Raw genomic sequence first — 20667 nt, 5'->3', positions numbered from 1 at the left:
GGGGACAGTCCTATCTTACCCTGGGATGCCCAGCCAGCTAGAAATCAGACTCCTCCTGCTGCCTAGACACATGGCTCTGCACTTTCAATGTCCTTGTGCCCCAGCCAGCCCTTCTGCCACCCAACACTGCCACCTGGAGCCTGGGGCTGAGTGCCTCTGGCGTAAACTGCTCCACACCAGGTCAAATTGCTGCTGTCTCAGGCTCACATGTAGATGTTGTGCATGGGAGTAGTTTCTGGCTTAAGATGCTCCAGAGTTTATTGCTTCAAATTAATTGCACATGTAGATGCACCCTCTGAAAGCACTGCTAAGAGAGACTACAGCCAGTATTTTAAAGCAGAGGAAAGGAAAGACCTTCTAGCAGCAGAGTAAAGCACAGAGATTAGCTAGGGCTGTCTGATCTAAACCTATGTCAGCTGAGGTGGCATTTTGGACCAAAACTTGTGTAATGTACTGTGTAAGCTAAATGTGTGACAGCAGGGGGAGTTACTGTCTGCTGACTGAATGTGAATTGCTAAGCATGAAACTGCAGCTCCTAGAAATCCTGTGAGCTGGGAGACAAAGAACAGGAAGCAAGGAGCAGCAAAAAAATGCAGGTCAGAGTGACAAAGTGTGGGGGAGTTGCAGTAGGATGCAGGCCTGAGCAGCACAGGGAGAACAGCTGGAGATGCTGGAGCAGCATTGAGTCCAGGGCTGTTGGTCTGTGGCAGCAGGACCCAGATATGAGGACAGTAATTGAGAGCGCTCTCATGACTGAGACTGGTTACTGGTTAGGGGTACTTCCAGAGCTAAGTACAGACAATCAAAAAGCCCAAGGCTGAATTGATTCAGTCTTCTCAGGTTAGTCTAACCTGCATAGATTAAACCAATAAGCAAGCAAAGAGACATTCTCTTTTGTTCTGGAAATGCAGCCACATGCTTGCAGTAGGGTGGCCATCATAGAGGACATTCTGATCTTCTGCTATTCCGTCCTCTACTGATGTGAAACCCGACGCTGTTTATGTCCTCTATTTTTCTCTTCAAGAGAAGATACTCTTCAAGAGAAAAATAGAGGACATAAAGGAGCACATAAAAAGTGGAAACAGGGTGAGATCATTGGAGCACATAAAAAGTGGAAACAGGGTGAGATCACTAAAGATGAATATACCTCCTCTGCTCGTGCTTGTAGGGAGGCAGTTAGGCGGGCCAAAGCTACCATGGAGCTGAGGATGGCAACCCAAGTAAAGGACAACAAGAAATTGTTTTTTAGATATATTGGGAGTAAAAGGAAGGCCCAGGGAGGAATAGGACCGCTGCTAAATGGGCAGAAACAATTGGTGACAGATAGGGGGGACAAGGCTGAACTCCTCAACGAGTTCTTTGCCTCAGTGTTCCTAAGCGAGGGGCACGACAAGTCTCTCACTGGGATTGTAGAGAGGCAGCAGCAAGGCACCAGACTTCCATGCGTAGACCCTGAGATGGTGCAGAGTCACTTGGAAGAACTGGATGCCTTTAAGTCGGCAGGCCCGGATGGGCTCCATCCGAGGGTGCTGAAGGCACTGGCCGATGTCATTGCAGAGCCACTGGTGGGAGTATTCGAATGCTCGTGGCGCACGGGCCAAGTCCCGGAGGACTGGAAAAGGGCTAACGTGGTCCCCATTTTCAAAAAAGGGAGGAAGGAGGACCCGGGCAACTATAGGCCAGTCAGTCTCACCTCCATCCTTGGTAAAGTATTTGAAAAAATTATCAAGGCTCACATTTGTGAGAGCCCGGCAGGACAAATTATGCTAAGGGGAAACCAGCATGGGTTTGTGGCGGGCAGATCGTGCCTGACCAACCTAGTCTCTTTCTATGACCAGGTTACGAAACGCCTGGACACAGGAGGAGGGGTGGATGTCGTATACTTAGACTTCAGAAAGGCCTTCGATACGGTATCCCACCCCATACTGGTGAACAAGTTAAGAGGCTGTGATGTGGATGACTGCACAGTCCGGTGGGTGGCGAATTGGCTAGAGGGTCGCACCCAAAGAGTCGTGGTAGATGGGTCAGTCTTGACCTGGAAGGGTGTGGGCAGTGGGGTCCCGCAGGGTTCGGTCCTTGGACCGATACTCTTTAATGTCTTCATCAGCGACTTGGACGTGGGAGTGAAATGTACTCTGTCCAAGTTTGCAGATGACACAAAGCTATGGGGAAAAGTGGACACGCCGGGGGGCAGGGAACAGCTGCAGGCAGACCTGGATAGGTTGCACAAGTGGGCAGAAAACAACAGGATGCAGTTCAACAAGGAGAAATGCAAAGTGCTGCACCTAGTAAGGAAAAATGTCCAACACACCTACAGCCTAGGGAATGACCTGCTGGGTGGCACAGAGGTGGAAAGGGATCTTGGAGTCCTAGTGGACTCCAAGATGAACATGAGTCGGCAGTGTGATGAAGCCATCAGAAAAGCCAATGGCACTTTATCGTGCATCAGCAGATGCATGACAAATAGGTCCAGGGAGGTGATACTTCCCCTCTATAGGGCATTGGTCAGACCGCAGTTGGAGTACTGCGTGCAATTCTGGGCGCCACACTTCAAGAAGGACGCAGATAACCTGGAGAGGGTACAGCGAAGGGCAACTCGTATGGTCAAGGGCCTGCAGACCAAGCCCTACGAGGAGAGACTAGAGAAACTGGACCTTTTCAGCCTCTGCAAGAGAAGGTTGAGAGGCGACCTTGTAGCTGCCTATAAGTTCATCACGGGGGCACAGAAGGGAATTGGTGAGGATTTATTCACCAAGGCGCCCCCGGGGGTTACAAGAAACAATGGCCACAAGCTAGTAGAGAGCAGATTTAGACTGGACATAAGGAAGAACTTCTTCACAGTTCGAGTGGCCAAGGTCTGGAATGGGCTCCCAAGGGAGGTGGTGCTCTCCCCTACCCTGGGGGTCTTCAAGAGGAGGTTAGATGAGTATCTAGCTGGGGTCATCTAGACCCAGCACTCTTTCCTGCTTATGCAGGGGGTCGGACTTGATGATCTATTGAGGTCCCTTCCGACCCTAACACCTAACATCTATGAAAGGCGTTCGGTTTCATATCAATAGAGGACAGAGGAAAACCAGACTGTCCTCTATAATAGCCACCCTAGCTCGCAGTGGCTTGGGCCAGAAGCCGGGGGGTCTAGAGCATGCCTCCTTTCTCAGCTGGAGCAGACAACCTGGGCCAAGGCTAGTTTGCCCATCCTGCAAAACCAGGGTTTGCTGGGGAAGTGCCAAGCATCATGGGATGCTGGGGGACTGAGTTAACTTGCATCTGGAGGGAATCTTGGGCAGAAGTTCAATAAACCAGCTTAACCTAAATCAGTTAAGTATGATACTACATTTATGGGAGGAGGGAGAAAAAATTATTTGAGGGGCGGAGTGCATGTGTGCCCCCCAGCATACAAGTCTGTGGGGGAAGGGCCATTGGGAGTAGGTGGGAGTGGACCTAGGGCTGGGGCAGGTGCTGCACAGCTGGGGTGGGGTGCAGAATGGAGCTGCAAGCAGCTTGTCGGGGGGGGAGGGGCCCAGTGTGGGGAGGGGGTGGTGGCTTCTGCTGCTGCACGCACCCCAGGAGGGAAGGGGTGGGGTGTGTGCCCAGGATCTGCATGGAGGGAGGTGGGCTGCCACTGTGGGCTGGGGTCAGGGCTGTGCTGGGGGGGTTTGGGCTATGCTGCACTTGCGGCAGGTGGCAGCAGTGCTGGGAGGGTGTTGGGGGGTTACAGTGAATTTTGGCATGGCTGCAGGCCACCCCTCCCCCCCCATAGCCCCGCTCCTAGTGCCGCTGCTGTCTGCCCCAAGCACAGTGTGGCCCAACCCCCACACTGGGAAGAGCCCGATGCTACCCCGCCCCAGCTTACAGCTGCAGCCTGCCCTGCCCCATGTAGATTTGGGGGCACACACCTACCCCCATGCCTCCCAGGATGCATGTAGCAGCAGGAGCTGTGACCCCTGGATGATCTGCTTGCGGCTCAGTTCCACGCCTCATGCTAGCTATGCAGGGCCTGCCCCAGCCCCAGCCCCACTGCCTCCCTCACTGCTGCCTGCATGCCATGCCTGCCCCCCCCGGGCTGCATGCATTAGAAACCGGCAGCCAGGCTGCCTTGCAGCCCTACCACTGCCCCGTGTTTGGGGGGAATAAGCCCCATTAGCCACCACTTCTGCTGCCTATGACTACATCCATGCAGGATTATCTTAAACTGGTTTCAGCCACTTTGAAAGCAGTTTATAAGCATTGAACTTATGTTGCATTACAGATTTGAACTAGTTTCCAGTCACTTATACAATTTATGTGTAATTGCTGTCCCTAGCCTGGAGGTCTTGGAGGACACAGGCTTACGGAGTATCTGCTCTACAGTTGTAGTTCATGCTATCAGTTACTGGTCCCTGAGTGAATACACCACAATGCTACTGGTTGTTATCTGGTATTTAGTTCCTAAGTGTACATACTTCTCTGCTAATGTTTCCCTATTTGTGTTTGTCTATTCCTTCCCAGCCTGTTAGCTTGTGACCCTGTTTCTCAACAGTTTTTGGTATAAAATTGGAAACCCTCATTTTGGCTTCCTGTGACAGTTGCAAGGCAGTGGGATTCAGTGCACTTGTGCTCCAGGCTTATCTTCAGCAGGGCACTCTTTTATCCAGGGTAGTGTCTTATATAGTGTCCTCAGTGCTCACTGTGTTTGACATACATCTCTAAGTTACACCAGCCACCCACTGTCCTGCTGCAGAGCTTGCCGGTCTGCATATAAGTGAGGATCCATAGGGTAGTAGAGGCCAGTCTGAGGGAAACTGTATGCTTACCTGCCATTTCTTGGAGGAAGGAACGAAAGCGCCACATCCCTCGTGTACCACTAATGCACTTTTCCAGCAGCCATTGGTCTGCCCTTTTCCATCTCAGCATCTCTGCTGCATGAGAGCAGAAAGCATCACAACAGGCAGCTGTCCAGTGTGTACATGTACAAGTATATGCTACCAGAATCCTTCAGCTGATCTCTGATGGTTTCTGTTACAAGGCCAACGGTCAGATCCTGAATCTATGCTCTGTTCCAAAACTCAGTTGCAAACTATGAACCAGTTGAAAATTTTCCACTGCAGATGCCAGGCATATTTTCATACCAACATGTAAAAACTCACCCATGTCCTCTACGTTCAGCCATTACCCTTCCCCCATTATCACCAACCCATTTCCTTTTTTGCCTGAACTTGGGGCTTCACCACAAATCTTTTTATTATCTAATGTTAAACCTAGGCTGGAAGAAGCAGAATTCAATACAAAGACAAGATGGGCTGGGTATTCATAGTTTTAGGATTAACATCACTCTCTTGATTCTATGGACAAGGAAACAAATTGCAGAGTTCAAAGGAGGCAGGGATTCACTGTGCATCATCTGTTCCACACTAACTGCCTGCCTGCTCTTACCTTGCAATATGCAAGTGTTTAACCATGGAGGCTTAAACTTTCTCTGTCCCTATATCTAGGTGATTTTTATGACTCTCTTTCCCATAGCACCCAAGCAACTTGCATATGAAAACAAACTAAGCAAATTATCTTTTCCCATTTAAAAAAAAAAGATTTTCCCCACACATGAAAGTTTAAAAATTTTATAAATATTGGTACCCACACTATTTTCATTTATCCAGACCACAGCTACATACACCAAAGGTGAAGACAACAACTGAATAGAGAAAAGGCAACTGTTTGCATGTCAAAAGCTATCATGAGTAAGAGACTTTTAGGGTTGTCACAACTCACCAGCCTCCTTGGATCTAATGAAACTGAGAAGCTTCTGACAGAGAATGTAATGAAGGCACAGGTTGGTTTTGCAGAAATGTGGCAGCCGGTATTTCTCCATCCATGTCAATAAGCCTTTGTACTTTGGTACCTGTATTTTCCCCATAGAAGACTGATTAGACTGTGATAGAAGGATCTACCCCTGGTGTCACTTCATTAGCTGACTTTATTAAACAAGAACCCTCTAGTAGTTAAGTGCCTGGAAAACTTCCACAGTGCAAAGCCTGGTAGAATTTGTTTCTGCATTAACTTTTCAATATAGTAAACCTCTGGCGGGGGCGGGGGGGGGGGCATGACTCTCTTGGTGCCTTTGGGGTTGCCTCTGTGAGAGGAGGGATGTGTTCTGGTCCATGAAGCCAAGTTGGGGAGGAGGGAAGTTGTGGTGACTTTCTCATGACACAGCTAATACACAGGGGAAGTGGGCTGTCTCCAAGGTGAGCATCAGAGATCATTAATGTCAAAGGATAGGTGAATTCTACTTGTAACTATGAGAAGGAAGGACCCTATAAGCAATTGTTTAGGATAAGTGTCCTAAGTCTTGGCTATTTCAGGATGGAATGTCCTTCAGGAGGCCCAGATGCTCCCAAATTATAGGGACATTCTGCACATGGGGCCTTATGCAACCTGCCTTGAAGTCATCATGGACCTTTCTATTGACTATTGGCTCAAGCTCAGAGTACTTCCCCAGCATCCAGACCTTTGTTGCACCTGCTTCTGATTGTTCCCAAGTTTATTCACCCAACTGAATACACACAATAAGAGCACAAAGGGAAGGAGAGCCACCCTCAGGAAGTCTTGAGCTTAAGATCCTGGTTGTTCTGCCCACCCCCATTCTGGTCTTTTCCTCTTTGCCCATCTCTTTTCCTGGGCAGAAGGCTTCAGCCTGCTGCTACATCTTGTAAAGGTTATTGCCTTACCAGGGAGCATGGTAACTCTGGCCACAGGTACCACTGGCGAATACTGGTTATGTAAATGGGTGTCTGACCAAAGACCTGTAAAGAAGGAAGAAGGGATAAGTGAGAGGGAGCAGAGGGAGCCAGAACTTGACTAACAAAGACAATAACTCATACCGTGGGAAAGGCACCTCTCCCATAACCACTCTCACCTCTTATTCTTTCAGGCCAGGTAGTTCTCCAGTCTTGTCTCTTTAGCAGAAACACTTGATATATTATTGTTAATAATAGTGCGTCAACTGCATGAAGTGGAATGAAGGCTCCTCCTGTGTACCAGGTGTTCTTAGTTTATGATCTCTTATTGATCATCTGTATTACAGTGGACGCGTCTACATGATACACTACAACACAGTTGTTACTGCATATTTATTAACACTTGTATTAGTAAGTGCTAAATACACAGTAAGCGCAGTTACTGCTCAGTAGAGCTGGTGAACGTCTTTTAGGTTACGCTACTGTGCAGTAGCATATTAGCACTATCTCTGCTGTGACACACTGCTGCACAGTATTTTTCCACTACTGTGCAGTCAGTGTCTTGTGTAGATGAGCCCAGTGAGGCCAAGATTCCCTGACCTATTGGATGTTGTACATGCATCTGGTGGGAGGAGGGGCAGGGGGGAAGCATGCCTATGTATTTTTAAACAACATACAGTCTAAAAAGGCAACTCGGAGAAAGAACAGGAGAAAGGAAATACTACCTTCACTTGTCAGATGGAATAAGTTGGCCTAGGTCACCCAGGAAGTCTGGCAGATGGGGGAACTGAATCCAAATCCTGATCCCTAATCCACAAGTCTGCTCCTCCTCTATAAGCCTGTTCCTGATAGTCCCCAAAAGTAGATATTTTAAGAGCAAACTATGGAGGAATTGGGATATTGAGAGGGCAAATGGGTTCATGAAAAGGGATGTCTCTGTCAAAATAGCCCAAAGCATGAGAAAGCTGGAGAATTCCTGGCCTAGATAACATCAATACTTCTAACAATAAATTGTTTTGAGCCCCAGCTGGAAGGCAATGTACAACCTTTCTATAGAGGGTAACATCCTGGTAGGAGATGTACTGCACCCAATTTCTGCTAGCTGGTCAGAGGGAGTTAGCTGTTTTTAGAATAGGGAGGACAAATATGCATTTTCACCTAACTGAAATGGCACAGGACAAATGGAACCACCAAGTACCTGGAAGGTCAGGTCACTGTGGTAACTTAATGAAAGTTCAAAGTACCAATAATGAGTAACGGCTTAATTAATCCCAGAATGGTCAAAAAATATTATAAACAATACACATGGGGATGCCTTCTTTCATCAATGGAATGCAGCTCAAAAGGCAGCACCTCCTGCAGCTGAGCACCACTTTCCTAGGACCTGGATTCAACAGCAAGTCAGAAAGGAGTGAATGACAGGGAATCAACCACCACTTGCCACCCCCTAGATATATTCATCCAATCACTAACCATTCCTGAGCCTACATAGCTAAAAAAAGTTATGGGCAAAGATTCATGGCTGCATGTGTCTGGAAGCAAGGTAGGGATCTCTACCAGAGAAGTTTAATAGTTTCATAGTAGCTAGGGTCAGGAGGGACCTGAACAGATCATCTAGCCTGACCCCCAGCCACAGGCAGGAATGAATGCTGGGTTCGCAAGACCCCGGACAGGTGATCATCCAACCTCCTCTTGAATTTGCCCAAGGTAGGGGTGAGGACCACTTCCCTGGGAAGTTGGTTCCAGATTTTGGCCACCCTAACTCTAAAATATTGCCTTCTGATCTCTAACCTAAACTTATTTTACATCAGCTTATTACCACTGTTCCTTGTCACCCCAGGTGGTGCTGGGGAGAAAAGGGCTCTGCCTATTTGCTGTTGATCTCCCCTGATGAGCTTGTAGGCAGCCACCAGGTCCCCCCTCAGCCTCCTCTTGCTGAGGCTGAACAGGTTCAGGTCCCTCAGTCTCTCCTTGTAGGGCCTGTCCTGCTGCCCTCTCACCAACCAGGTGGCTCTCCTCTGAACCCTCACCAGGCTGGCCACAACCCTTTTGAAGTGCGGTGCCCAATACTGGACACAGTACTCCAACAATTTGGGCTCCACAATTCAAAAAGGATGTGGAGAAGCTTGAGAGAGTCCAGAGAAGAGCCACGTGCATGATCAGAGGTCAGGGAAGCAGACCCTACGATGACAGGCTGAGAGCCCTGGGGCTCTTTAGCCTGGAAAAGCGCAGACTCAGGGGTGATCTGATGGCCACCTATAAGTTTATCAGGGGTGATCACCAGTATCTGGGGGAACGTTTGTTCACCAGAGCGCCCCAAGGGATGACGACTAGGTCGAATGGTCATAAACTACTACAAGACCATTTCAGGCTGGACATAAGGAAGAATTTCTTTACTGTCCGAGCCCCCAAGGTCTGGAACAGCCTGCCACCGGAGGTGGTTCAAGCGCGTACATTGAACACCTTCAAGAGCAAACTGGATGCTCATCTTGCTGGGATCCTATGAACCCAGCTGACTTCCTGCCCTTTGGGCAGGGGGCTGGACTCGATGATCTTCCGAGGTCCCTTCCAGCCCTAATGTCTATGAAATCTATGAAAAAACTGCGGCCTGACCAAAGTTGCATAGAGGGTGAGTATCACTTCTCTGGACAGACTTGAGATGCACCTTTGGATGCATGACAAGGTATGGCTGGCCTTGCTGGCTGCGGTCTGGCATTGGCAGCTCATGTTCATCTTGGAGTCCATAATGACTCCAAGATCCCTTTCTGCCTCTGTGCTTTCAAGAAGGGAACTCCCCAGCCTGTATGTATGCTGTGGATTCTTTCTCCCAGGTGCAGCACCCTGCATTGTCTGAAATGATAGTCTGAAATTCTCAGGAGCCCCTAATACCATAGAGACATGCAACCTCCAAGGGTAAGGGAGATGTGCTAAGATCCACAAGGACCATGAGCTAAACTGCAAAAGGAAAACTTACAGGAAGATTCAGGAAGGTGTTGAAAAAATCGACGAAGACATCATCTTCCAGCAGAACACCAATGTCTGTGGAGGCTATTGTTACTAGAGAGGGAGGAGACCAAGAGAGACAAATGCTGAACCAAAAAGGGAATTTTGGAAAGCTAGTGTAACCTAGGGGAATGAGTGCTATGAGTTGTATCCAGTCATGGAAGGAGTAAATCTCATGTAACCCCAACTAGACAGTGTTGGCTTAAGCTGCAGAAAGCTCACACTTTTACTTCTTTTGGATCCAGCTGAACCTCCAAGTTGTCACCCAAGATGGTGGTCATCAGGGTAGTTTATAAAAGGTGAATTAGGACTTAAATAATTTCTGCTAAACCCAGTTTCTTCAGACACACAAAAGGAGGGAATTATTTATATGTAATAGTGGAAATTCTGAATGAAAGTTTCACTGATCCAGAGTTTGCCCTACCATAGAACCCAGTTCCAGAAGTCAGAGGGCAACTTCCTAAATGGGTACGACCCCTTGTTCATGCAGAATGTGCACTGTTTGTGCGTTTCTCCTGCTCTCAGCTTGAGACACATTGTAGGCTTTGTCAGGTTCTGGGGTTTTTTGCTTTTTTTTTCTAAGTTCATCTTGAGTGTTAGGGTAAGCTTTGTGACTGTGATGTGTGAGAAGGCCAAATCCTGTGGATCCTTTAAGACCAACTGTTTATTAAATGGCTGCCTATGTTTGCAGGCAACTGGACTTGATATAATACAGGCAGTTTCTTGCAGTCCTATGTGCGCTGTATTCTGAAATGAGTGATTCAGTAATTCAGGAAAAAAGCAAAGTGTCTCTCTCATGCGCTCTCAGAGGAGCAGTGCTGATCACTCCTCCAGGTGGTGTGGGTAGAAATTGTTCCTTTCAGGAAGCGTATACCAGCTGAGGAATTGTCCCAGGCTCATAAACTCCCAGAAATACCATGTATTACTGAAGAGGAGAGAGACTCAGGCTATGGTTAGAATTAGTAATGTCCAAAAGTTCCTTTCACTTAAGACTCTAAAAGCACTTTGCCAACTTTATCCATGAACTACTCTTTCCAGTATTCCTTGAGGAATTACTTTCCATGTTTTACTTATGGGGAAGTGAGGAACAAGATGGACAGCTAAAAAAGTTACAGTGCTCCTCAGACTAATGGATATTAATGAGAATTTACCCTTAAATAACCAAGATCACACAGCAAATCTGTGACAGAGGCCAGAAGAAATCCCAAATGTCCTATAGCTTAAGCCTGATACTTCCCTCTCCTCTCCTTTTGCATTTTTTTTTCCATGCAAGGGGCTGTTTATGATAACTCACCAGTGGTGCTCATGTTTCCCTTGCTCTTATTGGTATACTTGTTATAATATAGGCCATTCTAGAGTGATCCCTCCCTTTGTGACACATTCACAGTTCCTGTTCTGTGGAGTTCCACCTTCCAGGCAGCAACAGGTGATTAAAGCGCAGTGCTGCTTTGAAAACAATACTGTTTTCATAGGTACCAGGTTGTTGTTCTTGAATTAATTCTACACTAAAACTGCCATTCCTCCTTCCCGCCCCTCCCCCCCTTTAAATGCCAGTCCTGCAAATGTACCTTTGTAATCTGAGTCAAGCTAGAGTCTTTCCATTTCAAGCATCATATAAAAAATGTTAGGAAGACTAAATATTCTACCCACAATGACCTGGGCAACTCCATTACCTTCTGATCAGGTGCTCAGTGGCACCTACACAGCTCCCAGTTGCTTTCAGCGTGCTGCATGGGTATGACTGATTCACGTTAAGGGCCTGGAGAGATGACATTTTTATACAAGTATAATTTACACTGGTTTTGTTATCCTAGTGTATTTTACAGGGGTATCTAGAGAAGCCAAATACACAGTTATCCATGGATAGGCATAGATGTTATTACTCTGCCATGTCATAAAGTGGTAGAGTCAGTAATAGTTTGTTTGCATTTAGAAGAAGGCTATAATAGGAAAAGTTGTGGAGTGAGAACGCTTACACTGATGTAGTTTTAACCCTTATTTTTTCCCTATTGTAACTCTGTACCAGCTTTGAGGAAGTTACACAGGTGTACAACTCCTGGCTAACACCAGTGTAAAGAGTAATTATAGCAATGTACATGTGTCATGTCTACCAAGATCCTGGTCACAAGTTTGTTAATGAATCTAGCCTCTGCTGCATAATGTTGGTTATGCAGAGCTAACAGGATTAACTCACTGATTTGCTAACATTGAAAGCTGCCTAGAGCTCAGCCATAAGTGCTTCAGCAAGAAGAGACAAAAGGACAAAATTGCTCTATAGGCAGCAATAATCCATCTTGAGCATTCATCTCAAACTGATCGGTGTGAAGAATGCATAATGCATCTGCTATGCAGGAGCTGCTGTTCTCCTCATTCCCATAGATCTCTGAGATTTTGGTGTCAGACGGACACCTCCCTTTCCTCTGCCCAGGTAGACAGAAACTCTACGGAAAGATACCATCCAAGAAAGTGGCCTGGCATTTGGGGCTGTGGTGGCAGCATGGCAAACAAGGAAAAACAGAGAAGCAGGCTGCAGGGGAAACCATTTAGGAACTGTGCACAAGGCATGCTGCAGCCAGCAATGGAGACCTGCTGTGGGATCACTGTGTACCTGCTAGACTCTGCAGCAGGATTCAGGCTTGTGCAAGACTTGAGGGAAAACAGCAGATACTGGGCAGCAAGCTGGTGCTATCAGGCTCCATTGCTGTCAAACTGCAGAAAAGTAACGGTGAGCCTCAAAAACACTTGTACTTTAAGGTTTTAAATTATTTATATAGAAGATACTGAAAACACTATGAGATCTAATTTGCTAATGCTTTGAGCCTTGCACCCTAATGTAAAATAAGTGTAAGGTATAAGGCAGGGGTCAGCAATGTTTTGAGTGGAGTGCCATAAAACCCCATAACCTAGAATCGGAAGATGTTGGTGTGCCAGGGGTGGATGGCAGGAGAGCTACAAGGAGCCTGGTCCTTGTTGTGGCAATGCAGCACTGGACCTTTCCCTACCATACTCCTTGAGGCATGTGTGCAACCACTGCCTGCAATGAGCCAGGCCGGGGCCCGGACCCCAGTGAAGCTGCTTGCAGCCTCATGGCTGCCTACTGCAAGCAGCCTTGGCTCTGGGCAGGCCCCTACCACCCACCACAGCCCACGCTCTCACAGCAGGCAGCTTCATGCCTGCAAGCAGCTGCACCAGGGTCCAGAAACCTGGCTTGGCTTGTTGCTGGCAGCAGCTGCGCATGTGCCTCCGGGAGCATGGCAGGCAAGGGGCTGGGGTTGCACTGTCCTAGGTCCCTTTTCCACTGTGTACCCTGAGGCACGCGTCCAGCCACCACTGGTCACAGAGTGGGGCTGGGGCACCCCACTGCATCCATTACAGCCTCCTAGCCCAGGCTCTGGGCAGCTGCTGCCTGCCATGGAGCCCAGGCTGCTTGCATCGGGGCTCATAGCCTCCCTGCTGCGACCAGCCTGGGCTCCATGGATGGTGGAAGCTGCCTAGAGCCCGGGCCAGCTGTGGTGTCCCAAGCAAAATGGCCTCATGTACCACATGCTATGGCATGCCGACCTTTGGTGTAGACACTGACAGGGCTGGCTAGGGCACAAGTGTGCTTCAGTGCAGGTGCTGTCTGCCAACTAGTCCCACAATAGAGCACACTCGTGCCCCAACCAGCCCCTTCACAGCACATTGAGCGAGGCTGGAGCAGCCCTGGGCTAGTGAGTTGAGCCCCCCTCCGCCAGCCCTCTGCCAGCTGGGGTGCTCCAACTCAGCTCGACGTGGTGCAATCCCAGATGCACGTGTAAACATGGCGCCCAGGAGCAATAAATTGCCATATGAACTGTGCTGGCATCTATTCAGCTATGCTAAATGCATGAGTAGATGTGCCCGCTATGTCCAAAAGGGAAGGGAGACTGTGTAAACTTTTGTATGGGTAATGTATAATTTCCCAATAATTGGGTTTAAAACTAGACAAGTATAGAAATTCCTTAGAGGGTAACTAATGCAGGGTACCAATTTAATTAAAAGGAGCACAAATTGTCCAACAACATTTAAACAGGATGAACTTTATATTTCTCAGCAGAAGGTATTGGCAGTTCTCAAAAAATGTGAACTAACTGATTTCAAAGGCTGTGTTTGATACTGATGGAGGAAGGTACATACATAATCTGAAAGGCCATAAGTGATTATCAAGGGGAGACTTTCTTGTAAAATATTAAGAATAATAGTAGATGGAGGGAAAAAGGAGAGAGACTTTTTAAATTTATAAATATTGCATGGAGATTAGACCTATATTTACCTTACTCTCTGCAATCAAAAATGTACTGGGGCAAGTTTAGCACTAGTGTAACTTCCCTGAAGTCTATGGAATTACACTGGGAAATAATTTAGTCCATTTACTATGTGTGCTATTAAACTATTTCTAACTTTTTCCATGGGGGAGAGGGGAGAGGAAATTACTAAAATACTCCCAGTTTCACAGGCCTATTCCTGGTTGTTAGGTAAAGAACAAATATGCTATAAAATGTGTGGGTCTTCATCACCATTAACCTCTAAACCTTCTCTGGTTCCCCACTTCATATCCTCTGTGCATAAAGCAGATGACTTATTCCCTCCCAGCAGATACACAAATTATTTCTAATTTACAACATCCTGTTTGTGCTTTGGAGTAGGGCTTTGTGAAGCTTCAGTCCTTGGTTTGATTCGGCGGAGATTCGGCCCAATTCAGTGGCTAAATCTCTGAATCCAAATCGAATCAAAGGACCCTTTAATCTCTCCAAATCAATTTGGAACCCTCCGAATCAATTCGGAGAGATTCGGACAGATTTGGTGATGTGGACATAGATACAGTTTTAAAAGTTTTTTCTACATACCTCTAGGTAGCAGGGGCTCTGAACGCTGCAGTGCTGGGGCAGATGCAGCATCCCACAGTAGCACGGGGGGGCTCCTCAGCGCACTCGGCAGCAGACCCAAAAGTGGACCAGAAGCACTTCCAGGTTCACTGGGGAGCATGCTGGCCCTCCCTCCGGCTCCGCAACTGGTGCCTCCTGGGTCTGAGGGGACAACTGGGGTCCCCCTGTGGCTGATCGCCAGGCCAGAGTGATGCGGGGGTGGGGGGGGGGGGGCAGCGTGCTCCCTGGCAGACCCAGAAGTGGACTGGAAATACTTCTGGTCCACTTCCGGGTTTGCTGCTGTGGGATGCTCCATCCTCCCTAGCACTGCAGCTATCACAAGGCGCGCTGCTACCTGAAGGTATGTAGGAAAAACTTTTAAAGCTGTGCCTGTGTCTGAATCGCTGATTCACCAAATCAGCATTGAATCGTCAGATTTGGATTCGGCTGAATCGAATCGGGGACGTGATTCAAATCAATGGATCAAATCACTGTCCCTGATTTGGGCTTAATTCAAATCCAAATAGAATAGGGCCCGTTTCACACACCCCTACTTTGGAACATATCAAGGATTTGTATTAATAAATCTGATAACTCTGGGGGCTAGGAGACGTGCAGGGAGCCAGCTCCAATGCGCTGGAAATCCAGCAAGTTGATTAATCATGTCTACTGGAGCACAGAAATAAATGTACTCCAGCAGACTAGTGTCACGTGTATCAGTGTGCCTGCGCTGAAAAATGGCAGTGGGGCACTTTGAACTAAAGCTTGTTAGATGAGCTTTAGTTCACTCTGCCACCATTTTTCGGCACAGGGGACACTGATGCACATGACACTTGGGCGCTTTTAATTAGTGTGGCTAGCTAATTAAAGCACCCCCTGCACTTCCTGCAGCATTTGTAAAATGAGAATCTGGGTATATCTACGTTGCCAACCCTGCGGCCCCCCCCGCCCAATTTTCCTGTTGACTGTTAGAAAACAATGTTGCCAGACTAATTTAGGCCTGCAATTAAAACACCGAAAAAAAGATGTCTTGATTTTTTTTAAATCCAGTTGGCTAGCCCTAGTTAGCTGACATGTTTTAAAATCGCACTAAATCACTGTAACTTTGATTTTAACTCATGTTAATGTAATTCCAGTTGCTGTTAAAAACCAAATTATCTTAATTTTACTGTTTTTAACCAGTTAAAACCTTGCTTAACCAGTTCAGCTCAGGAACATATCTTCTACAGTGTTAATTGCAGGCCTAAATTAGCCTGCTAACAGTTTTCTACTGGCTGGGAGAAATATATGCTCCCTAACAGCAGGTGGTGCTGTCAGATCAGAAATGCTAACTTTTCACAGCTTTCTGCAGCTCTAAGTAGTTCATACAAGTTATCCTGAATATACCAGCAGAAAGACTGGAAACTGAACAGTGCACACTAATTCAAATAAATTCCTTTCATGTCAGGATTTCTGTTCCCCTCCACCCTGAGCTACAGGTAGGAATAGATCCAGGTTTGCACACATGTCCATGTCAATGCTATTAATGTAGCTACTGGAGTTAGCACGGGCTTGGGACTCCTGAGTCACAATCCTGACTTCCCTAATGACAACTAAACTTAACAACCCAGAGCCAAAGGCTTCATCCCTTTGGATGTCAGTCCTCTGCTCTGTACAGTGAGGCTATTTATGCTTATTAACCAATCTCACAGCAGTATGATAAAGTTTAATACATTAGGGTTTGTAATGCGCTGAGAGACCCCTGTCTCTGCTAAAGTAAATTATCCTCTTTTAGAAGCCAGGGCCCCATCCTGGCACATCTCTGTGCTCAAACAGCTAAACATTCACCAACTGACCCTAAAAACATTCTGAGTTCAGCTATGTCCACTTTATCCCAGCAGCAGAGCGGACATGAACCTGCTAGATACAGATGGTGGATAAGTTCTCCTCTGTAAGGGAGCTGTGCATTTGGTATCAGCCTGGCATTCAGGACAAGCATGACAGCATGGAGTTAAGTATAGAGGGTGGAATGGGCCAGGGAAGAACACAGCAGAGTGGAGATGCACCATGCCAGAGGTTCTCAAACTGTGGTCTGCAAGCACCATTCAGGTGGTCCGCAAAAAGGTTGCGGAATAATCTAGACTAGCTGTACTTGGCCCTGCACTTGATTTATTTTTTCTGACAACTGAGATCAAGGCCGTTTTGACGATGATGCAAAAAAAAAGTTTATTAAGTGGTCCACCGAGACCCTCAGCAATTTTCAAGTGGTCTGCAAAAAAGGAAGTGAGAACTGCTGCACTATGCTATAGCCAACTGTTCATTGCTGAGCAGTCATATTTGCCTCTGACATGAGAGCTGCCTTTCTGCCACTTATGCCAGTGCCAGGAGACATGGGATCAGGGAACTCTGAGTAGCTCCCTGCACTCCTGCCTCACTTCAATACTTCTGAACGGAGAGATTGGGCTGGGTGGACAGCTATGCTCCCCATAGTCTGCTTGGCCATCAGCCATGGTCTGTGATGATGCTCCGTTCTTTGCCATGATGTGATCCAGTAAAGAGAAATATCTTTTGCTGGTGCTTGTGCACCAGTATGTGGTCAAAGTCAGCAGCCAGCTGGAATGGTGGGTGTCTGAAATTAATTCTGTACTCGTAGGATGTTGAGTGCAGGGCTGTGAAGCCTGCTCCACTGAAGCCAATGAGGTCCTTGCCATTGATCCCAGTGGACAGAAAATGGGTTCACTTATTGTTTCATGCTTAAGTTCTCCATATTATGAAAATGGTGCAGAAGCCAGGCTGATGGCATAAAAGGCTCTGCCACTTTTCAGAGGCAGCATAATTATAGTAACCTGTAGGACATTCAGAAATGCCTGTTTCAATGATCACTGCAATTCCCAGAAATAGAAGCAGGGGCTGTCAGCAAAAGCAATGCTACTTTCTTTCCTTTGCTGTTTCCAGAGCACAGTGCCATGAAAGCCAAAAGATCACCCCTAGTGCATGGACCTCCCATTGGAGTCAGCAGTCCTGTTAATCCAGGTGAGAGTCATGGACACTGAGAGATCAGTTTTCAGAGCTCTGCCCTGGGTTTTCAAAACCCTCTTGAAGAGAGGGGGGGGGGGAGGGGGGGGAGAGGTGTCTTTCTAATGACTTCTGTGGGAAGCAAATCAAGCCTGCTATATTGGCAGGCTATGCCCATTACACATACAAAAATGGCTTTGTCACAGTTGCCAACGTTTAACTTACTGTTTTTCCCACAAGAGAAGCATTCAAATAAACTGGTGGGGGCAGAGAGCAGAGAACAAATCCCCTTCTCCCACAGAGCCATAAAGCTACAGGAAATAGCTTTAATAATTAGATTTTTGAAGCTGATAATTCTGTGTCTTTGCTCAACAACTTCTCCTCTTACCAAAGTGAGATGACAAAAATAGGTAAACCGGTCCTACTTGTCCCGTGTTCCCTGCCACATACTCTGCATGATGTGGCATCAGCACAAGGCATAAGCAGCATAAGAATATAAGTGGTGCCATACAGGGTCAAACCAATGGCTCATCTAGCCAACATCTTGTCTCTGACAGTGGCAAGCAGTAGATGCTTTAGAGGGACAGAGTATGAACAGGGCCTGTCTAGTGTAACTCATTTCCTGTCATATACCCTCTGACATCAATGATGATTGATTTTGGGGGTGTCAGAAGATACATCCCTGACTGTTCTGTTTAATAGCTATCAATGGACTTGTCACCCATGGATCTGTTGAGTCTTTTTTGAACCTGGTTATATTCTCTGCTTCCAAAATCTCCTATGAAAACAAGTTCCAGAGGTTGACTACATGCTGTGTAAAAAAGTACTCCCTTTTGTTTTGTACCTCTCTCCTGCCAATTTCAACTAGCACCCTCTAGTTCTTGTATTGTGGGACTCGGTGAATTACACTTCCCTGCTCGCTTGGTCTACCTTCCCTTAGTGATCTTGCAGACCTCCATTATATCCCTCTCAGCCACCTCCTTTCCAGACTGAACAGGCAGCTGAGGCTTTGTCACAGAAAATTTTGAAAAAATTTTGCAGCAAATGTTGACCTGGTTGTATCATGTCACTCATCCACAGCTTGTCTGCACCCTGTTCTGTCTTGCAGAACAGAAACCTCACTGTGACCACAAGGGAGCAGAAAGTGATTTCTTCATGATTCCACAAGGAGCTGGGTGCAAGAGCCTCCTTTTACTTCCTCTGTGGGGTTGCATGTGAGGAGGAATAGCTCTCTACTGTTGGCAGGCTCTGGAAGGCACTGGCAAGGCTCTTCAGCCAGGGTTAGTTTAAACAACCTTCTCAATTGCAGCTGGCTGGCTTTGCCTGCAATTGGTGGGGGAGTGTGATGTAGTGCTAATGGTGCCTGTTCAGAACAAATGTTCTCTGGTGCAGTGAGAATCGGAGTCATGGGGGAAATTGGGACATTTTCCCTTCAACCATAGTCCAGGCTGGGGTATATCACAAATTCCCCAGTCACTATTCTGCTGCTTTCACCTGGTCATCTGCCCTTCTTTTTCTGCTCCCCAAAGTGAGGCATTGCAGGAGATGCCAGGCAGCAAAGCTTCGCTCGTTCTAACTGAATAGTATAAAATGAAGGAAACAGAACTCCATGGTGCAGTTCTGTAAGAGTGGATTACAGATCCATCAGCTCCTCCACTGCTAATCTGGCCCCCAGGAAAGTGCCAGTCAACATCTGGTGAGTCTGTATTTTTGCTATGGCTACTGTATGCATGACTCTGTTCCCACCTGTTCAGAAGTATCAGTTAGGGGGAAAAACTTACTGAGTTAACTTGAGCAAATTTCTGGGCCAGATCCCTACCAACTGCTTAGAGCTTCACTGACTTCAACAGAGATGCTCTTCTTGTACCAAATTGACTTCAGTGGGACTATAGTGATTTACACCAGAAGAGGGTCTAAAAGTCACTGAGGGTGAGATTAGAAGTTACAATTAAACCTTGTTAAGGGCTCTTGGAACACGAAGGATTGCACATTCACACTTGTTAACAAGTGCTAAATTCCTTCTAGGCATCTTAAAGATAGGCCATTTAAAGTGAGGGTTTTCTTTCAGCTGCGCTAACAAGCTTCACTCTGCCTAACTTCTAATTATTCATGGAAAAATCAAATGACCAATACAGACGCCTCCAGTATCCCAGGAGGCAGTGCTCCCAGGTAGACAAGCTGTCTCCCTGGGCCTTGATGGTGCTCTTGTCTTCCGAACAGCCTGGATAGTGGCGTAGCAGCTGGTGAGTGGGAAGAGAAGCTGCTCGGCTGATGGCATGGGAGTCAGAGGGGCATAGGCCAAGCAGAGGAAGGATGAGAGCTGCTGGGGTATGGGGCTGTACACACAGCACAGCACCTGCCCCCCCCCCCCACCATAGCACAGCACACATAAATGTACTCATAGCACAACACACACATGACTGGGGGGCAGGGGTATGTGTGTGTTCATGTAGTGCACCTCTGGCTGCTACCCTGTGGCAATAGGAGAGCTCCCTGCTGTGCTCCCAGGCTCTGTGCAGCCCTGGATGGGTGAGCACATGAAGCAAACCTGTCAGCTCATACCCATGCCCTTGCTCACCAGTCCACTGGAAGCTCAGAGCTGTGCACCTTACAGAGGGTATTAATCCTGAACCTGCACTACTCCCAGCATATGCTAACTTTAACAAGACCTAACATTCCTTATTGTTAGCAAGTGCTAACTATAATGTGTAAGCACACCTAAGGGGTAGTAACCATGGAAATGCATGATGCCTTTTCTACAGAGTCATTTTTCAGTGCAGAACAGCCATTCAGCAGCTCAGAGGCAGAATTTGGTAGTGTGAGTATGTGTTTGTGCCTTGCACTTCTATAATTACCATGATGCCTAGGATAGCATGAGTCTGACTCTCCCCACAGGAAAGGTAGGATTTGAACTCAAGACATCTGAATACCCTGAATAGTTAATTTGGGCTTTTTTCTGGGTTTTGCCCTAATCCTTATCATCCCCACAGAAAAGTCTCTGAGCCAGGTACTTTGACTGCCTATACACGTGCTGGGGGGGGGAGGCATTTTAATAAGAGCAGTTCCTTCAGACCTAC

At 47.2% G+C, this 20667-nt stretch overlaps 1 protein-coding gene across 1 annotated transcript in view; it reads right to left on the bottom strand.

Moving 5' to 3' along the window:
• RGSL1 (regulator of G protein signaling like 1) overlaps positions 1-11020 on the bottom strand; it is a 43527-nt gene extending 32507 nt beyond the window's left edge. The window contains exons 1-5 of the mRNA XM_059727662.1: positions 11008-11020; positions 9685-9767; positions 6702-6776; positions 5746-5875; positions 4794-4898 (exon numbers count right to left, since the gene is read on the bottom strand). Of these exons, the coding sequence (XP_059583645.1) occupies positions 4794-4898; positions 5746-5875; positions 6702-6776; positions 9685-9767; positions 11008-11020 (406 nt within the window). The remainder of the gene's footprint in view (positions 1-4793; positions 4899-5745; positions 5876-6701; positions 6777-9684; positions 9768-11007) is intronic.
• Positions 11021-20667: the final 9647 nt, after the last annotated feature.

Source organism: Alligator mississippiensis, chromosome 5, assembly GCF_030867095.1.
Source record: "Alligator mississippiensis isolate rAllMis1 chromosome 5, rAllMis1, whole genome shotgun sequence".
NCBI lineage: Eukaryota > Metazoa > Chordata > Crocodylia > Alligatoridae > Alligator > Alligator mississippiensis.
The sequence above is the reverse complement of the archived record's forward strand: the minus strand, read 5'-3'. Positions and strand labels throughout refer to the sequence as shown.